The sequence below is a fragment of the Aulonocara sp. 'chitande type north' Nkhata Bay genome, linkage group LG4, assembly GCF_057382095.1.
Source record: "Aulonocara sp. 'chitande type north' Nkhata Bay isolate Kocher_YH1m ecotype deep benthic linkage group LG4, A_spYH_male_GT1.1, whole genome shotgun sequence".
In the NCBI taxonomy this organism is placed as follows: Eukaryota; Metazoa; Chordata; class Actinopteri; order Cichliformes; family Cichlidae; genus Aulonocara; species Aulonocara sp. 'chitande type north' Nkhata Bay.
This window is the reverse complement of record NC_141347.1, coordinates 6127647-6144896: the sequence shown is the minus strand read 5'-3', so window position 1 is coordinate 6144896 and position 17250 is coordinate 6127647. Positions and strand designations below refer to the sequence as shown.

General features: G+C 42.4%; 1 protein-coding gene across 2 annotated transcripts in view; it reads right to left on the bottom strand.

Annotated features, from left to right (window-relative positions):
- Positions 1-17250, bottom strand: part of LOC147331851 (protein NLRC3-like) — a 206175-nt gene that overhangs the window by 163840 nt on the left and 25085 nt on the right. Inside the window, exon 11 of one of the 2 annotated variants that reach the window (XM_086288145.1) lies at positions 16226-17250. This exon is cut by the window's right edge and continues 206 nt beyond it. The exons of the other annotated variant lie outside the window; for it this stretch is intronic. Within the exon in view, the coding sequence (XP_086144271.1) occupies positions 16915-17250 (336 nt within the window). The 3' untranslated portion in view covers positions 16226-16914. Of the gene's footprint in view, positions 1-16225 lie in introns of those variants that run through there. 2 annotated transcript variants of the gene reach the window in all.

Below are 17250 nucleotides of genomic sequence, written 5' to 3'. Positions count from 1 at the left end.
AATCTACGTGAATGACGTCATTTCCATGTTACCCGGAAGCTGAAGCCCTCAGCTACAAATGCTACAGCTAAGCTACCGGTATTACATCCAGTCGTTAATGCACAGATTGCTGAGTGTTTTCAGCCTGGCTTCACAAATGATGAAATCCCTGTGTTATTAGCTGAATCACATGGTGTTACTATCAGCAAACATACTTTAATTTGTTGGGATCCGTTTTTGAGTGCGCGGTCCTGCGCCATATGCTTCCGGGTAACAAGAAAGCGACCTCATTCACGTATATTTTTGATTGGCAGAGCTAACTCGAAATTTTGAGAAAAGTAACTCGAAATTTCGAGTTATGGATACTAGCTTTTTTTTTTTTTTAGTGGCGGAAACGGGCTTCCATTGCTCTGTGTGTGCTGATGTGTTAACTTTAAAAATATGCCGTCTGACTGCTCAGACTGAGTCAGAGTAAAGTTCACATGCTGACGTGTGGAGACATGAAACCTTGTTGTAGCTGCAGGTGTGAACACACTGATCCCAGATCAGCTCTGCTGTATTTGTAACATGAACATTTCTGCTGCAAAGCTTCAAATGTTCAGCATGTTTCTCTGTTTCCAGTCTATAGATCCAGTCACACTTTCTACCTTCACCTGTGCAGTAAAGACTGAGAGCAGAGCTGAAAGCAAGCGTCCAATCAGGGAGCAGCATCAACACCTGAGCTTCATTCAGACTCTGTTATTGAAGATGTTGTTGGTACAAAGTTCATCTGCTGCTCACATGAATCCATGAAAGATTTATTTCACTGAATGTTTCTTCAAAGCTCATTTCAACCTGTTGAAGTCATGAATGAAAGTGCAGACTGAGAGTGGATCACATGATGTTTGAGGTGTGTCATGTGACATGTTCAGTATTGTCACACATGTCTAGATTGTCCCTGATATCATAACTGCTCAAACACTGATGATTATATTTGAAGAATTATTCCTGATGGCAGCAAAGTTTGAATGGAGCTCTCTGTCTGTGCTGATTTGTCGCCCTCTGGAGGTCAAAGCACAAACTGCATGATGTCACTGTAACCACCACAGAGACAGGAAGTGTTTTTATGACTGAAACACTGAAATGATGCTAACGGCTGTCGTTAGGCTCACTGACAGCAGTGCTGATGTGTTCATGTCAAACACTGGCTCAGGTCAGACTCCTTCATCCTTCTCCAGCGTGAGGCCGCCCTCAGACCCACAGGAGCTCTGACCTTTGACCTCCTGACCCTAACCATTTTAGTCTTGTTGCATCTGCAAATCCATCCAAACTGTAGCCGAGCAAAAGAAGCTGGAAGTTGTTCTATGAATGATGTTGTTGAAGGAGCTTGGAAAGAAAAGCGTCTGGACTTCTTTAAGTTGCTTGATGAGGGACATGGACGTCTTAACGCCCACTTACATCCTGGGACATTTGATCACAGGAAATCACATGATGGGGTGGGGCTAGATCTCACAATGGGTTCACCCAAAACCTTGGCTGATTGAGACCCACACCCGTTCTCACACCGTGGCTCGTGTGATTAGGTAGAGGATCAACAGGGGCTCCGTGTCCCTGAATTTAAACCGAATCTAAACACACCGTGCACAATGCCAAGTTAGATAATGGTTAAAAGAACAAGATAAGAATAAATAAAAAGATAAAATAAGGATAAGAAATAACTTAAAAAAATAAAATAAAAAGATAAATAACTGCAAATAAGTACAAATAAGTAACTGAAGACACGTGTGGTCTGCAGATGTCGATGTACATGGATGTACATGGAGTTTAATGTGCAAAATGAACTTAGTGTGCAAAGTGACCTGATGTGCAAACTGCAGTTTGAGGTCGGTCAGCTGTTCAGGAGTCTGATAGCAGTGGGGAAGATGGAGTTGTTGAGTCTGGATGTTCTACATTTCACACTTCTGAACCTTCGTCTCGAGGGCAGAGGTGTGTCTCTGCTCTGGACTCTGTGATGGTAGCTGCTCTGCAGAGAGGGCAGCGGGGTCCTGATGATCTTCTCCACAGTTGTTATCACTCTCTGCAGGCGTTTGCGGTTTGCAGTAGTGCTGCCGTACCATGCAGTGATGCAGCTGGTCAGGCTGCTCTCCACAGTGCAGCTGTAGAACCTGCTGAGGATCTTGGCCAACATACCAAATTTCCTCAGCCTCCTCAGGAAATACAGCAGCTGCTGAGCCTTCTTGACCAGCTGTGTGAGTTTGAGTCCCTCACTGACTCAAACTCCTTCAGTGACACTTGCAGCCTTGCAGATTAGTTTGCTGATCCTGATGCATCTCTGGAGCTGATGCTGTCCCCCAGCAGACAACAACAACATAGATGCTCTCACTAGTCCACTTTACCCTCTAATCACATCTCTGACATCTGCAGGTTGCTCCATAGAGACTCTTGTGCAATGCCAGGTGTTTGTGTTTGTCTGTAGGTACACATTAGATATGAACATAGACGCACACACACAAGTGAACACAGCAGCACAGATGGTTTCCACCTGCTTCCCTCTTTCTTCACACAACTGTGAGGATGATGAAGAGGTTTCAGGACGAGGTGGTCAGCAAGCACAGGATAAAGCAGGGCCATGAAACTCTCTGGTGCAGCAGATGTTTAATCAGACTCAGCTTTAGGCTTCTTTTCCCACCTGGCAGCAAAGTAACAGCTTCACTAATGTGAACAGTCACAATGTTAAACGTTTCTATATCTTCATATATTTTTATCTGTTGATGCTGCAGAATAAAGTCTGTTAACAGAGTGCAGGATGTGTAGAGCAGGTCCAGCTCTCCCTTTACTGTGTCCACTTTCATCAGCCCCTGTGAAGTGACACAGAGTGCATGTGTGTCTGTCAGCTGTTGTTTGTTGTGAAGGATGGAACAAATGAACACACACTTTTAGAGAAATCTGAAAAAGCAACACGTGCTTGGGCTCCTTCTGTGCTCGTCTTCATTAATGCTGATCTTTCTTTCCTGTTTGTTCTTTGGCACAAGCTTCAGTCTTTTCTCCCAGGGCTCCTTCACACTTAGAAACACACCTACATTCATTTATACACAAACATCATGAAACAAAGGCTTTGTAAAAGAGGACATGAGATCCTCTCTGAACAGCACATTCATATCAAACACAGGACTGAACAGGATATACTGAGTCTGTGCTGTTTTCATTGTTACTTGCTGAGTATTTTTCCAGTGTTTGAAATGTGACTCAAGTCTGATTCTTCTACTGTGTGTGAACTCTAAGCAGCTGCATTAAACAGCTGCTTTTCAAACCAGGCTCAATCCTATGACTCTGTGAATGTAAACTTTTGTCACCTGCATGAATAACAATCCTTGATCTAGTCAGGACTGCAGTGCTCCTGTGATCCCAGCTTATAGATGGAGGCTAGCATGAGAGGCTCAGCAGCTAAAGCAGCACACCTGGGTCTCCCAGCCTATTAAAAGCAGCCCTTTGCTTCACCTGCTTCACTAAACATTATTATTATTATTTAAGCAGAGTGGTGTGATTGATGTAGGCATTGCTGTGTGACAGGAGGACTTTTCTTGAAACAGCTCGTGTGACGTGAGCTGACGTAAAAACAGTGATGTTAGCTTGATTCTCTTGGCTAAAACTATTTTAAAAAGAGGGTCAATCATGCAAATCTGCCAATAGAAGCCAAAGTTACAGCCCCTCAGAGTTTAAAGAGAAAAGGCCCGTTTCCAACACTCAGTTGTGCAAAGGGAAACAGGCCCACAGTGCCTGAGTGTGTGGGTAATTCTTCAAATAATATTCAAAAGCAAACATTTTTAAGCATGTAAATAAAATTCAATCATTTCTGCTCTTCAATACCTAAGAAATGAAAACTGGCAGATGGTCCCAAAATGTGAAACGCCTGGCTATCTGTGCATTTAGTGCTGCAAGTTTTCACTGTTTACCTTCAGAAGCATAAATCTCTGCACAGATAATGTTCATATGTGGATTCCTGGTTTTCTGCAGTTAATTGTGACCCAATTAACTCTGGGCGCTCTGCGGTCTTAGTACTATTGGATTTGACCTCAGCCTTTGATACGGTTGATCATGATATCCTTTTGGCAAGACTGGAACATGTAGTAGGCCTCAAAGGAAATGTTTTATCTTGGTTTAAATCATATTTTTCTGAGAGGTCGTTCTCCGTCTCGATGGGAAAATATTCCTCTTCTTCTGCCCGTTTCCGCTGTGGTGTGCCCCAGGGCTCGGTACTGGGTCCTGTGTTGTTTTCTCTGTATATGTTGCCCTTGAGCTCCATTTTTGAAAAACACAATGTCTCTTTTCACTGTTACGCTGATGATATTCAAATCTACCTTCACCTGACTGGGGATGCTTTATCCTCACCACATCCTCTGTTTGATTGTCTGAGTGATGTCAAGGACTGGTTATCACGTAACTTTCTTACTTTAAATGGAAAGAAGACAGAAATTATTGTTTTTGACCAAAATATGCCTCTGGGACAATTGACTGACACATTTGGGCCTGTTGCTAACCACCTTACTGATACTGCCAGGAATCTTGGAGTTTTCATGGATAGTTCCTTCAAACTTGACAAACAGGTCTCTACTGTGGTAAAAACTAGCTTTCATCAACTACGCCTAATCTCTAAGGCTAAACCCTACATACCACACAAAGATATGGAGAAACTCATTCATGCTTTCATTATGTCAAGACTGGACTATTGTAATTCTCTCTACTTGGGTCTACAATCTTCCCTTCTGCAGCGTCTGCAGCTGGTCCAGAATGCCGCAGCACGTCTCTTGACCGGCACTAGAAAGTTTGACTCTATCACCCCTGTTCTGAAAAATTTACACTGGCTTCCTATCAGATATCGAATTGATTTTAAAATTTTATTGTTTACTTATAAAATTTTGAACAATATGGCACCTGACTACTTAGCTGATCTCCTCTGTCTGTACAGCCCTCAGAGAGCACTAAGATCATCGGGCCAACTGCTCTTGGTGCAACCTAGGTCTCGGCTGAAGACCAGAGGAGGCCGTGCCTTTGCCGTTGCTGCACCCAGGCCATGGAATACTCTCCCTCTTCATATTCGCGCGTCAGATTCCATTCAGTCTTTTAAATCACGTTTAAAAACGTATTTGTTTGATCTGGCATTTAAGGCAAATTAGGGTAATTTACATCTGGCTCTGTATTTAGATTATGTAATTATCTTATATTTTATATATTTGTAATTTATATTTTATTGTGATTTTATTTGTACTGCGATTTTAATGGAAAGCACTTTGGTGTACTTCGGTCTTAAAAATGTGCTATATAAATAAATTTTGATTGATTGATTGAAAGCGTATTTTTAAAGTGGTTCCAGGCAATAAAGTCTAAAAATAAATACATCTACTTCCTTTTTCTGTGTTCCAGCCTCAGTGACTCTGACACAGTGCTGTAATATTTACACCTCTGATGAAAGCAGAGTTTGTAGTTGCAGAGAAATACTCGACTCATTTTGGGCATTTACGAGCAGGAACCTCAGAAAGCCCCTCGCTGCTTCACTGGTTAAGAAGCAAAGCAAACATTAGTTCACAGTGATGTTAATTAAGGCCCAAAGTTTAGGAACGAACGTCAGCACTTCACTAATGAATGTAATGCTGATTCATGTGCTTGTTTTGTAATGTGCATGTTGTGCGTTGCTATTTCCCATATTCTTTGGCACTGATAGATGAAGAGTCTCAGGCAGGACCGAGGCTGCCAGCTGCTGACAGTGAGCAGGGAGAGAGCAGCAGAAGCTGGGCAAGAGCAGGGCACCTTCAGCCCCCTTCATCAGTCAGAAATCATTTGGGTGTCTGTGTGAAATGTCTGATTTTTAAAATCTTTTTGTAGACATATTTATTAAATGTTTAACAATTATATAGAAGAAAGACAATGTAAAGAACAAAACATGACAAAACCAAAATGAGTTGAAGTTATGAACTGTTTCTGAGAGACAAATAACACCAGGATCCTTTTTGTGTAGCTGACAGCTGGTAACTGTGCAGGGGCGGGTCTAGCAAAGTGTTGCCAGGGGGGCAGGTAGGGCATTAACAGGGAGAGGGGGGCACAAAGAAATACTTTTCTTTCTTATTCTCATTTAAAATGTCTCACTTTTAATAAATAATTATCTGAATCTTACAACAAACGTTTCCATCTGATGTAAAATGTATAGAAATCCATTATTGTACATAGTCATTTTTTAGGGTCCCATCATAATTTCTTCAGAAGTAAGTACTGCATATGATGCCAGTGTTTCCCACATTTTCTAGATTCTGCACCAGTACTGTGTGTAAAATGCATCAAAAAGTCCGTTTGATTCTTTCTCAGCTGTCTTTCTGTCTCCTTTCACTTTTTAAAGGTTGCCATGTTAGAAAACATATTTTGCCCTGCCGTGCTGTTTATTGATGTGGCAAATGAAAGGTTTATGAAAACATATCTAAATCTGTCATCAGTAATCAGCAATGATCATGTCTCACCTCTAGTCTCTGTCTTAATGTCAGGTTTCCACCGTGTGTTGTAGATGTTCAGGAGGTTAACTCGAGCAACAGTCTACTTCCTGTTTAGAATACCAGGACAGGGAGGATGGTGCAGGTTTAAGTTTATTAGACTGATGCATGTATACCAACAAGACAGCGTCCATCACTGTGACAACAGCGTTTGTTTTCATTCAAAGGCTTCATGGTTTTTCCTTTAATACCTGGGGGGCCGGTCTCCAGTCAAAATGCCCGGGACCATTTTTTGTCCCAGTCCAGCCCTGGTGTCAGATCTGCATGCAGTGTCAATGAGACGATCAACAACAGATCAGACAAAACACTCAGGCGGACACTCCTCTGTAGAAGGAAACATGGAAAGTGTGAGGTAATCAGTGCACAACATCACTTTGTATTTCAGGCTGTTTTTATATAGAACTTCAGCACCAATGTAAAAGTTCTGGTTTTAGGAAGATGAAGAACATTTTCAGGAAGGATGCCGTCTGCAAGCAGAGCTGCTTGAACCTCAGCGCTGAGGTCCAGACTACTTCCTGTGAAGCCACGTGATGTAAATCTGCTGCTGTAACTTCACAGTTTACTGAAGCTAAATGCAACGTTACCATATAATCTGTTTTCAACAAAGGTTTCACTCCGTCCGGTGTTGATGGAATGATTCAGGCCGTACTCGTCAGGCTTCCCGTCGACCACACGCATTTCAGTCACAAACCCCGTGACTGACAACAAGGGAAACAGCAGAAGAAAAGATGTGAAAAATACTGGATGATGATGATGGAGGATTAACCGCGGTGGTTAAACTGTTTCCTGTCTTTGTGGGCGTACTCACAGGGAAGTTTCCAGGCACGTCAGTCTTGGTGGCTAAAGTCTCCATTTTCCAACATGTATCGCTACAGGTGCAAAGACACAACATTAATCATCAGTGTAAATATTTTAATGCTGTCCAAACGGTGTTTGCTTTGTCTGTCCTCTCGCACTCACAGAGGAAACGAGGACGCCACCTTCAACCCATCTTCAGTTGGCTCAACCATGGCCGGACTTCCTGTTGGCTTTGTGACAGCAAACCACTTGAAATGAGAGCAAACTGCAGTCAAGCACCACTTACAGCAACCTGTGGACACGCAAATGGAAAGCACTGAGAATCATACAGAAGCATAAGAGCTGTTTATTGTAACACGTGTGTGTGTGTGTGTGTGTGTGTGTGTGTGTGTGTGTGTGTGTGTGTGTGTGTGTGTGTGCACATTAATAACACACTGATGTATGTTAGTTTGATTTATGCTATATCTGAGAAAACAATTGCAGAATTTTACATCAAAGTTTCCAAAGCTGATGTTTTGTTGTTCACTCTGTTTTATATTCATATAGTTTGTTGTTTTTAAATCAGTGGACAAAATAAATATTATCACACAAAATCCAGGGTGAAACATAACCAAATAACCTAAATGGTGAAGTCATTATAGAAGTACATGTTGCAAAGGTCAGCCTCCTGTATAGACTGCTAAACTGTCTGGGGGGGCCCTGCCTGTCCTCGTTGGATAAGCTCCACCCCTTTTCCATAAGACGGAGACATTTGTATGAAAATAGATGGGCAGTAAAATAAAAAATAAAAAATATTATGGATGACTCTGTAAATCAAAGTCGGCCTGAGGCAGAAGCAGAAACCATGAGGAGCACAGCACCACTCCCAGAAGGGCACGAAGTGAAGCCATAGCTGCTGAAGAGTGAAGACGTGATGATGGAGGAGATCACAGATGAAGATCTGCTGCCTGCTGACTCTTTATATAGAAGAGTGAGACTATCTCCCCACCAGCAGCTGCACTTATACAAACCCCAGGTGCTGGGATGGCTTTGAACATGTGACATTCTCTGCAAACACATGGACAGTTTCATAAGCACAAAGATTATTCCTGCAGCGGCAGAATCGTATCCACTGTGTGAGAGGTGAACGTCAGACAGTTCTTAGAAAATGTAGTTTCTCTTTAAGCTTTTAACGTCTCTTTTACCCCCATTTGTCTAAAACTACTTGACAGCCCTTCATGTCAGAGGTTTATTACCTGTGCAGGATGGAGCACATGGTCTCAGTCAGGCTGGACACGATCACTCCTACAGGAAGTAAATGTGATTTTATTTCACCTGTGAAATGATGAAAAACAGCAGAATAGCTCACGCTAACAAACGGGTGTTGAAATGTTTCATTTTCTGCTGTTTCACAGGTCAAAAAGGGCGTCGAAGCAAACTGAAGCTGAGCTGCTGCTGCTGTTGTAGTGCAGCATCTGCTGTGTGCTTCATCAGAGAACCTTCTGTACACAGCAGACAGAGGCTGCTGCCACTGAAGTCCATCTGCTAGAGAGCTTTAAACACTGGTTATTGAAGTGGCTTTGATGATACTGATACACAGTCTTTGCTGCTGTCACAGGACAGGGATCCACCAGGGAGTAGTTGTCAGGATAAAGAGCCTTCGCTTCTCTAAATATAAACTGGATACTTGTAGGAAACTTTGGGAAGCAGCATTTTTCCTCATATCGTCTAAACTGAAGTTAGCTCAGGTGCTTCTTCCATACTTGCTCTGCAGAAAGCCAAAGAGTTTGGAGCTCTGCAAACATTTGCAGCACAGCTGGATGTTTGTAACTTTGGTCACCTCTGTATCATCCCTCAGATTCTTTCTGCACAGCTTTGAAACCACGACAGCACGAGTGATGCTGAGGAGACGTCCAGTTTAAACAGACCTTTATTCCTGGAACACAAACACATGAAGTGATGCTGCTAAAGAAGAACATTTAATCGCACTAATGAATCAAGCATCTGTTTGTCTGTCAGTCTGTCAACAGTTCCTCTGATCGACTTCAGACTTGGTGGGTATTTTGTTTTTGCAGCGGTCAAAGTCGATCAGCGTGTTGCTTTGTCTGCTGTAAATCTGCCTGTACAAAGGGAAACATGCATGTTTTAGATGCAAACTCACAACATGGCTGCATTTTTGTGATTATGTGTATTTTATATTGATTTATTCTATTATGTTTTGTATATGAATCTTTACAAGTGTGTCGATACAAAGGCTTGATTAAAACAAAGGTCTCAGCTGTGCTGTTAGGGATGCTCTCATATTTGTTTCAAATGTAATAAATCAAAGGATTTCAGGCTTTTCATCCTTTTTATTTGTTTGGTTCTAACAGCAGCTGGATAAAAACATGCAGGTGATGAATATAATTGTGTGATATTATGAGCATTGTGAATAAAGAAAGAGCAGAGATAGTAAAAAGGAAACAGGTGATGGACGTGAGATTTTCAGAACAAAAGCTCCTCAGTGAGACGATCACCTGGACACAAGGTCAGGCAGCTGGGACTCATCTAGAGAGCAAAATGGAAAAGTGATCTGTGCAGAACATCACTGTTGATTGCAGTTATTTACATCAGACTTCTTCTCTGAGATAAGAGCACCGTTTCTGGGAAAGATGACAGTATTTCCAGGCTGGATGCTGTTTGCAGGGAGAACTGAATGAAACTCTCCTGCACCTCAGCGCTGAGGTCCACACCTGTGAACACAGATGAGGTCAATCTGCTGCAGCACGTAGAGCTTTACTGATCAGCAGGTTCAAAGGATTCAGCAGAGCGTAGAGTCAGAGCTAAATGCCACATCACCATAGAGTTTGTTAACAACAGCTTTCTTTGCCCTTTGTCTCGATGGACTGAATCAGGGATACTCGTCATACTTCACCTCAACCACGTCACTGAGAGACCCCAGCCTGACACAGCAGCAGAGATGATGAAAGCAGAAACAGCAAACAGATGCTTCAGTTGTGTTTCTCTCTGTGTGTGCGCTCACGCCCACTTGTGTGTGTGAACTTTCCACGTACCTCAGCTTGTTTCTCCAACATGAGCCATCAGGGCTGAAAAACATCACTAACACATGAATTCTTTCTCTTTTTGTTATCACCTGTGATCATGTGTCTCATGTTTCTGTCATTCACCAGTTCTTGTATAGTTACGTGTAACTAGACTTCTGTGGGACGTAAATGATTGTTTTGTATGCAGATCTGTACAAAGGATGTAAACACTTGATTACAAAGGAGATCTCAGCTGTGTTGTTGTGGATGGACTTCAACGTATTTGTTAAAAAAGAGAATAAAGCAAAGTGTTTTAGCTGTTTGGGAGTTTTTGTTTGATTCCATTCAGTTTTATTTCTATGGAGTCAAATAATAAGAAAGGCTCTAGAACAGCCCTGAGTTTGTCCAGGTGACATTCCTCTGAAGAACAAAGACAAAGAGGAAGAAGGGGACTCGTTTTCAAGTCTTGTTTCTTTCAAAATAAAAGCTGAAATGTTTTGGAAGCATGATAATATTTCAGCCAGGATGCCGTCTCCAAGGAGACCTGCACCTCAGCACTGAGCTCCACATCACGCCCTGTGAAAGCACAGATATAAATCTGCTGCAGTGAGAAGAACTTTACCCAACACAAGTGTAGAAGTAGACATTTGACTTTACCTACAACCTGTTAACAACAAAGCTTTCATTGCCTCTGCTGTTGATGTCATGTAGGACTAATCATACTTCACATCAGCCATGCACACGTCAGAGGATCTCCAGGCTCTCAGTAATAAAGCCAAGCAGATGATGTGAACATAGCAATAGTAAAACATGCATCATAATCAGCTGTATGTGTCGACTATGTGGCACCTCAGTCTTGTTGGCATGAAGAAAAGTTGTGTAACATGTAGCATAAGGGCTGCAAAGACATCATGTAGACAGCAGTCGTCTGTTAGTCGTAACGTATCTCCTGTTAAAGAGTTAAATGTGCGTTCTCCATCTCTGTCCTCTCACAGCTCGCCGTACACCAACTCCAGCTGTGGTAACCATGGCTGTGCCCATCAACACGCTGAAGCTGAGACGCCACCCGTCACTATGGCGACTCCAATAGGGTTACCTGTCAGCTGTGGACGCATGAAAGGAAAACAGCAGAAACACAGACATGTTTACTGGAACATTTCCTATTGACAGCTTTATGGAAAAGTGGGTTTAAACACTTTTCTATGTTTTATTTTGTTTATTTATGGATTTATTGTGAAAGGAATTTCAAAGGTTTAATTTGACCTTTCCCCTGTTTTTCATACAGACTGGAGACGAATGGATGGTGCTTTCTTTGTTTGTCTAAAGATAATGAATAAAACTCTACACACATCTTAAACCACCCTCCTTTCTATATATTTTGTTATATAAATGGAAAGTATATAAGACACAAACTGAGCTTATATGATACTAAGGACCCTGGAGGTCAGTCCACCTTTATAATTCAGCACAGCCTGGAGTCTTGGTCTTTTCTTGGATGTTGGTTCCCTTTGTTTCCATCCTCTGTTAAGATGTTTCAGTAATGTTGAGGTCTGGGGAGGCCAATCCATGGCTGACGTCCTGTGATGCTGCATTAGCAGTTTGTTCATAGTGAAAAATGAAGCCACTGCCAATCAGACATTTGCACAGTGGATCAACTTCTGATGGTACTGTCCTGAATTCCACACCTATAATATGTTTGCACATACTGATGAATATGTGCAGCTGATTTTCAGTCCAGTTCCTGTGTGACAGACGCCAGTCTTTCTGCCTGTGTCCTTCCTTAACAATAGAGCCATCCTTCCACTGAGACTGTTTCTGATGAGGCTTCACTGAGCAGTAGATGGATCCCTCAGCTCATCTAATCGTCCTATTTCTAACACATGACTGTCAGAAACTGTTAATCTGCTGCAGCTCTTTAACTCCTCCACTTCTTTTTTTGTAATCTCTTAGTTTCCTCATCTTTTAAGGTGGCACTGCACACCAGATCCAAAGTCAACATGCTGTTATATAATGGAGTTGAACCTGTAATGGAGTTTGATTTAAACCAATCAGCAATTAAGTGAATGATGATGAGCAAAGATGGTGGAGGTGGTGGATGAAGACCCGGACAGCTGTGGTTGGCTCCTCGTATAGAGCAGAGTGAGGTTGTGTTTGCACATTATTATAAAACCATGTTCACCATATATTTTAGCTGCAGACAATAACATGATTTCTTTGCTGTGGTGATTTTATTCCACTTTGGTAAAATGGAAAACCATCATTTCTTGCTGTAATTCACACATTATTCCAAGAGCCTCAACACGAGCCTTGTAGTCCGACCATATATAGACAAATCAATAGTTGTGTTTGTAACAGCTCATGAACATGAATCGTTCCACATTACTTTGAAATCATTGTAAACTAAACTGGAATAAATGAGTGTTTATATATAGTTTTGTCTCAGCTGTTCATACACAGTGTTTCAGTTCTTATCAGAGTCCCACCGTCTCACTGTGGTGAACCTTTAGCTCTGTTGGAAGCGTGTTGTTAGACCAGGTTTCCCTCATTTAAAAATAATCTCTCATTAGAAATGGACATGATGTCTAAGACATAGAAATGCTTATTATGGGTTCACTTGATGTCACTGAAAAGATGCACATGGGTAACGTGCAGGCCGTCCAGCTCCGAGGTTTATCTCCTCACCTCGAGTCTGCGACACTCTCTCCGTGTCCTCTCAGATAAGGGCGCGCACATTTCTGCACCATCTTCTAAATTACAAAGAGCGATTCACAAAACAGAAGCTCACAAAACACTCATCACAAACCAAAAGTGGCTCCACTGAGCGTCAAACTGTCACCAGAATTTACTGATAATCTAAAGACTCACAGAACTCATTTTGTCTCATTGTGTCTTAGTTTGAGACATAAGTGCATGATCATAATACTGTGTAGTTAGATGAGACAGAGCTGATGCTTGCTCTTAATTATCCTCTTCATGTTTCCCGAGCCTCAGCAGTGGAAGCTACCATGGATAGAAAGACTATGACTCATCTTAAATCTCAAATCTTTGTCTCCAAAGAGCTGCTGATGTGTCCGATATGATCCACAAGCTTAAACTAGGATTATAAGTGTGTGCAGTGATGTGTGTGAAACCTCTGAGGACTCACACGTGTGTGCTTCAGCCCACACACACATATGAAGCACTGCGACCTCACACAGAAGTGTTTTACACATCCAGCCTGAATCCTGATCATTTCTACAGTTTATTAAGTTCAGCTTCACCTGAACATCAGTGATGAAGCTGCTCTGACTCCATCACAGCTCACAGCTGTTGGAATGAGTCAAACAATGAAGAAGGTTCAGAAACAGCTGATGATTTTACAGAAACATGATGCAAACATGAAAATGGACACATGATTTTTTATTAACAGACACCGTTTATGTTTCACTGTGCATGACGTCATCAACACTGACACCAGGGGGCGCTCATCAGCAGCCTGAGGAACTGTGATAATGGGGGGAGACGCAGTGTTGTGTGTACTGCAGTCGGACAGAAGGAAAAACTTCCTCCTGAAAACATTTTCATCCTTCCCAAAAGTGTTTGAGTCAAATGTTACAAATATATAAATACAATAAAACACAGGGTCTTACATAAAATTAGTGATGCAGTTGTGCACTGAGCACCTTTCCAATGTTCCTTCCTCAGATGAGTCCAGCTGCTGAACACATTAACATCTGTATGTAAATGTAGCCGAGAACCAACCTGAGCACTGCTGGGAAAATACAAAGGCAACCATCAAAGTGCTGTATTATCTTATTTATTCTGAATGTTGACTTAGATCCACACCACGATTTATGAAACTATAGAACTAAAATAACAACAATCGTCTGCTTCTTTAAAATTTCTTTCATTACATCAAACCAGTGAAAACTGAAAAAAACAAAGAGCTGTTAGCATGTTCAGACCAACTTTGAGACAGAGACTGTAAAGTTCTGCACTTTAAATCCTGCCTGTGTTCCTGCAAATGATTCACACTGAAAGTATCTTAGTTTAGTATTGAGTGAGCCACAAAGCAGCCTGATAGCTTTAAAACAGGAAAAGTAAATGAAATTGACAGTTTCAGTGTAGCTGGATCTATTATTGGGGGGTCATGACCCCCGTAACCCCGCCTGGTCCTGAGGTCAAATCCACCATCTTTGTTTCAGTGCTTCATGTTCTCCCGTGTTTGTGTGCGTCCTCTCCGGTACTCCGGCTTCCTCCCACAGTCCAAACACATGCAGTTAGTGGGGTCAGGTTAGCTGTGAGTGGTTGTGTCTCTGTGTTATTCCACCTTAATCAATGACTTCCTGTTAGCATGAAGTGCTTCTGTAGGACTGATGTCATTTTCATGGTTGGATCATTTAAATGAAGCTGGACTCAGATGCAGTAAATAAGCTGATTGATCATTAATGAATAAAGCTGGTCAAACACATCACGTGGACACATGTGATTGTGTGTTGTAGTATTGATCCCAATGCTGGTATCAGTCCTGGATCAATAACACTGGATGGATGCGTTCAGCATGGAGCCCCTGAGCTGTGTTACAGACAAACATGGAAACTGACAGGTCTGTGTCATTCACAGTCTGTAACACTTCTAAACAACAGAGGCTGACCCAAGTGCCTCAGAGCCAGGCACGCTCACATCACAGCTCTCTAAATAAGCCAGTTTCAAAATAAGAGCTGAAAGCTGTGTTTGCTTGTGTTAGCTTATTATTGTGGAGACTAACATTCAGTGATCATGTGTTCAGACTCATAATGATTACTCTCAGAAATCCTGATCTTTGTATTTACTGTGTGTTGGATCAATAACTGAGATTCATGGTATCACACAGCTGTGCTGCTGCTGATGTCAGCACATCTGGAACAATACGAGGTATCTGCTACCAGACTGAGCAGGACGTGAGACCTGTGGACTGTTTAAAGCTGTCCCTCCACAGCTCACTCAGACCTGATCCACACCTCAGTGATATTCTCTGACTTCCTCAGTAGAGACAGAAACCATTCAGATCTGGGACCATCAGCTGACTGATGATGTCACACAGACTGTGTTTTTCAGGAACAGTGATTCTGATGTGAGCCTGCTAGCTGACAGCAGACCTGATGAAAGCACATGTTCACATCTGTGAGGACAGACTGGACTCTTTGACTGCACCTTGGTTCTCCTCAGAGGTCTGTACAGGAGCATGTCCACCCCCACTGAAGATCTCAGTCACTGTGAAACATAGAAAGCTGCTTGTGTGGCCTCTGCCTCACATGTAGATACAGCTACAGGTTTCTCTGTCAGTCAGACTGAAACAGTGTCCTGATGCTGCATCATTCAGCTCTGTGCCCCAGTCAGCATCACTGGGAGCTACCAGTGTTTCTGCCCTTTTCCTGTAACACTACAATCAGCACAGGCTCAGCTGGTATCCAGTGTTGGACTTTGGCTTCAGCTGCTGTGATAGATCCTCTAACATAGATCAGCTCTGCTACATGTTGTTAGATAAGTGCAGCTGCTGTCATGTCCTGATGTTTCTCTGGCTCAGCAGCTTCTCCATCAGAGGTTCACATGGAGCTGATCCAGTATCTCCAGTAACTGTGTTCTGTGCCTCACTGGTTCATCCTTCTGTCTGTGTGACGTCAGTCAGATGTTGAAGTTAAACTCTGTAATCTTCACTGTGTCACAGAGTTCAGTGAGTCCCGTTATTCACAGTATCAATCAGATCATCAGAGAACAGCTGATCAGCAATCAGTGGTGCCAACAGCGCCTCCTGTGGTGAGAGGATGCAATAATGCAATGTAGCATTTTTCCACTCAACACTTGCAGTCATGGAAACTGTCTGTTGGATCTGTGTGACGTTGCTTTCTTGGTCAGAGTTCCTCACAAATGTCCAGATGATTCTTCTAATGAGGCGTCGACCATGTTTGCAGCTCTTTGGAAGAAAACGTCGCCCTTTGCCATCCTTACTTTTCTTTGACTTCTTCAAATGCAGCTGAACTCCAGCTGGTATTTTCTTGGACTTTGCAGCTGTTTCTGGTCATCAGTTCATTCCTGCAAACCTCTGAAGCTGAACAACAATGATGCTGCATTGCTGGCTGATCCCAAAAGGTTGATTCTGTTCATCTGGACGTTTTCAGAAACGTTTGCTCACTGATCAGGTGACTTCTTCAGTCTCAGCTGACTGCAGCTTTACAAGCTTACAAACAGCACATTTGCACAATGACTGAAAGCAGCAGCACCTGATATATATGATACTAATATAATACATATACATATATAATCCATACTAATGATGAAGGAACTGAGCTCACAGTCCATTGTTCATTCAGTGAACTACTCAGTTTATTTTGGGCCTCAGAAATGCTCACTCTGTTTGTACATCACTGTCAGCAATAGACTCATTCTGCTGTGTGGACAGGAACACATGTGACATCACTTCCTGTTTGTTTGTGACTGAAGAAGTTTACAAGGAATCATTTAGAAGAGTTTCAAACATCAACTGATTGAATCCATGAATCTGAAAACGTGTTTGTGAGTGAAAGAGACAGACATGTACAGACTGAACTATCTGTTCAACAGTCAGAGTGTTTCTGTAACAGGAGACACTCTTTACACTCCACTCAGCACAGGGACACTGAGGAACCAGGAGACCAGAACCAAAACCCAGGATAAAGAGTTTGAGTGAATGTGGTGTTGAAGGTGTGGAGGTGGATCAGAGTGTCAGAGGAGACTCTGTAGAAGGACAGAGTGCCAGCAGGACAGTCCACATACACTGCTGCTCTGTTAGAGACAGAGGAGGAGGAGGAGGAGGAGGAGGAGATGGATGTTTTTATTCTATTGTGCCAGACATAACCAGGACCATCATCAGAGCAGACCAGACTCCAGGACTGATCATTCCATCCAAACAAACAGTCATAACTGCGTCCTTTCCTTCTGATGCTTCTGTAACTCACTGA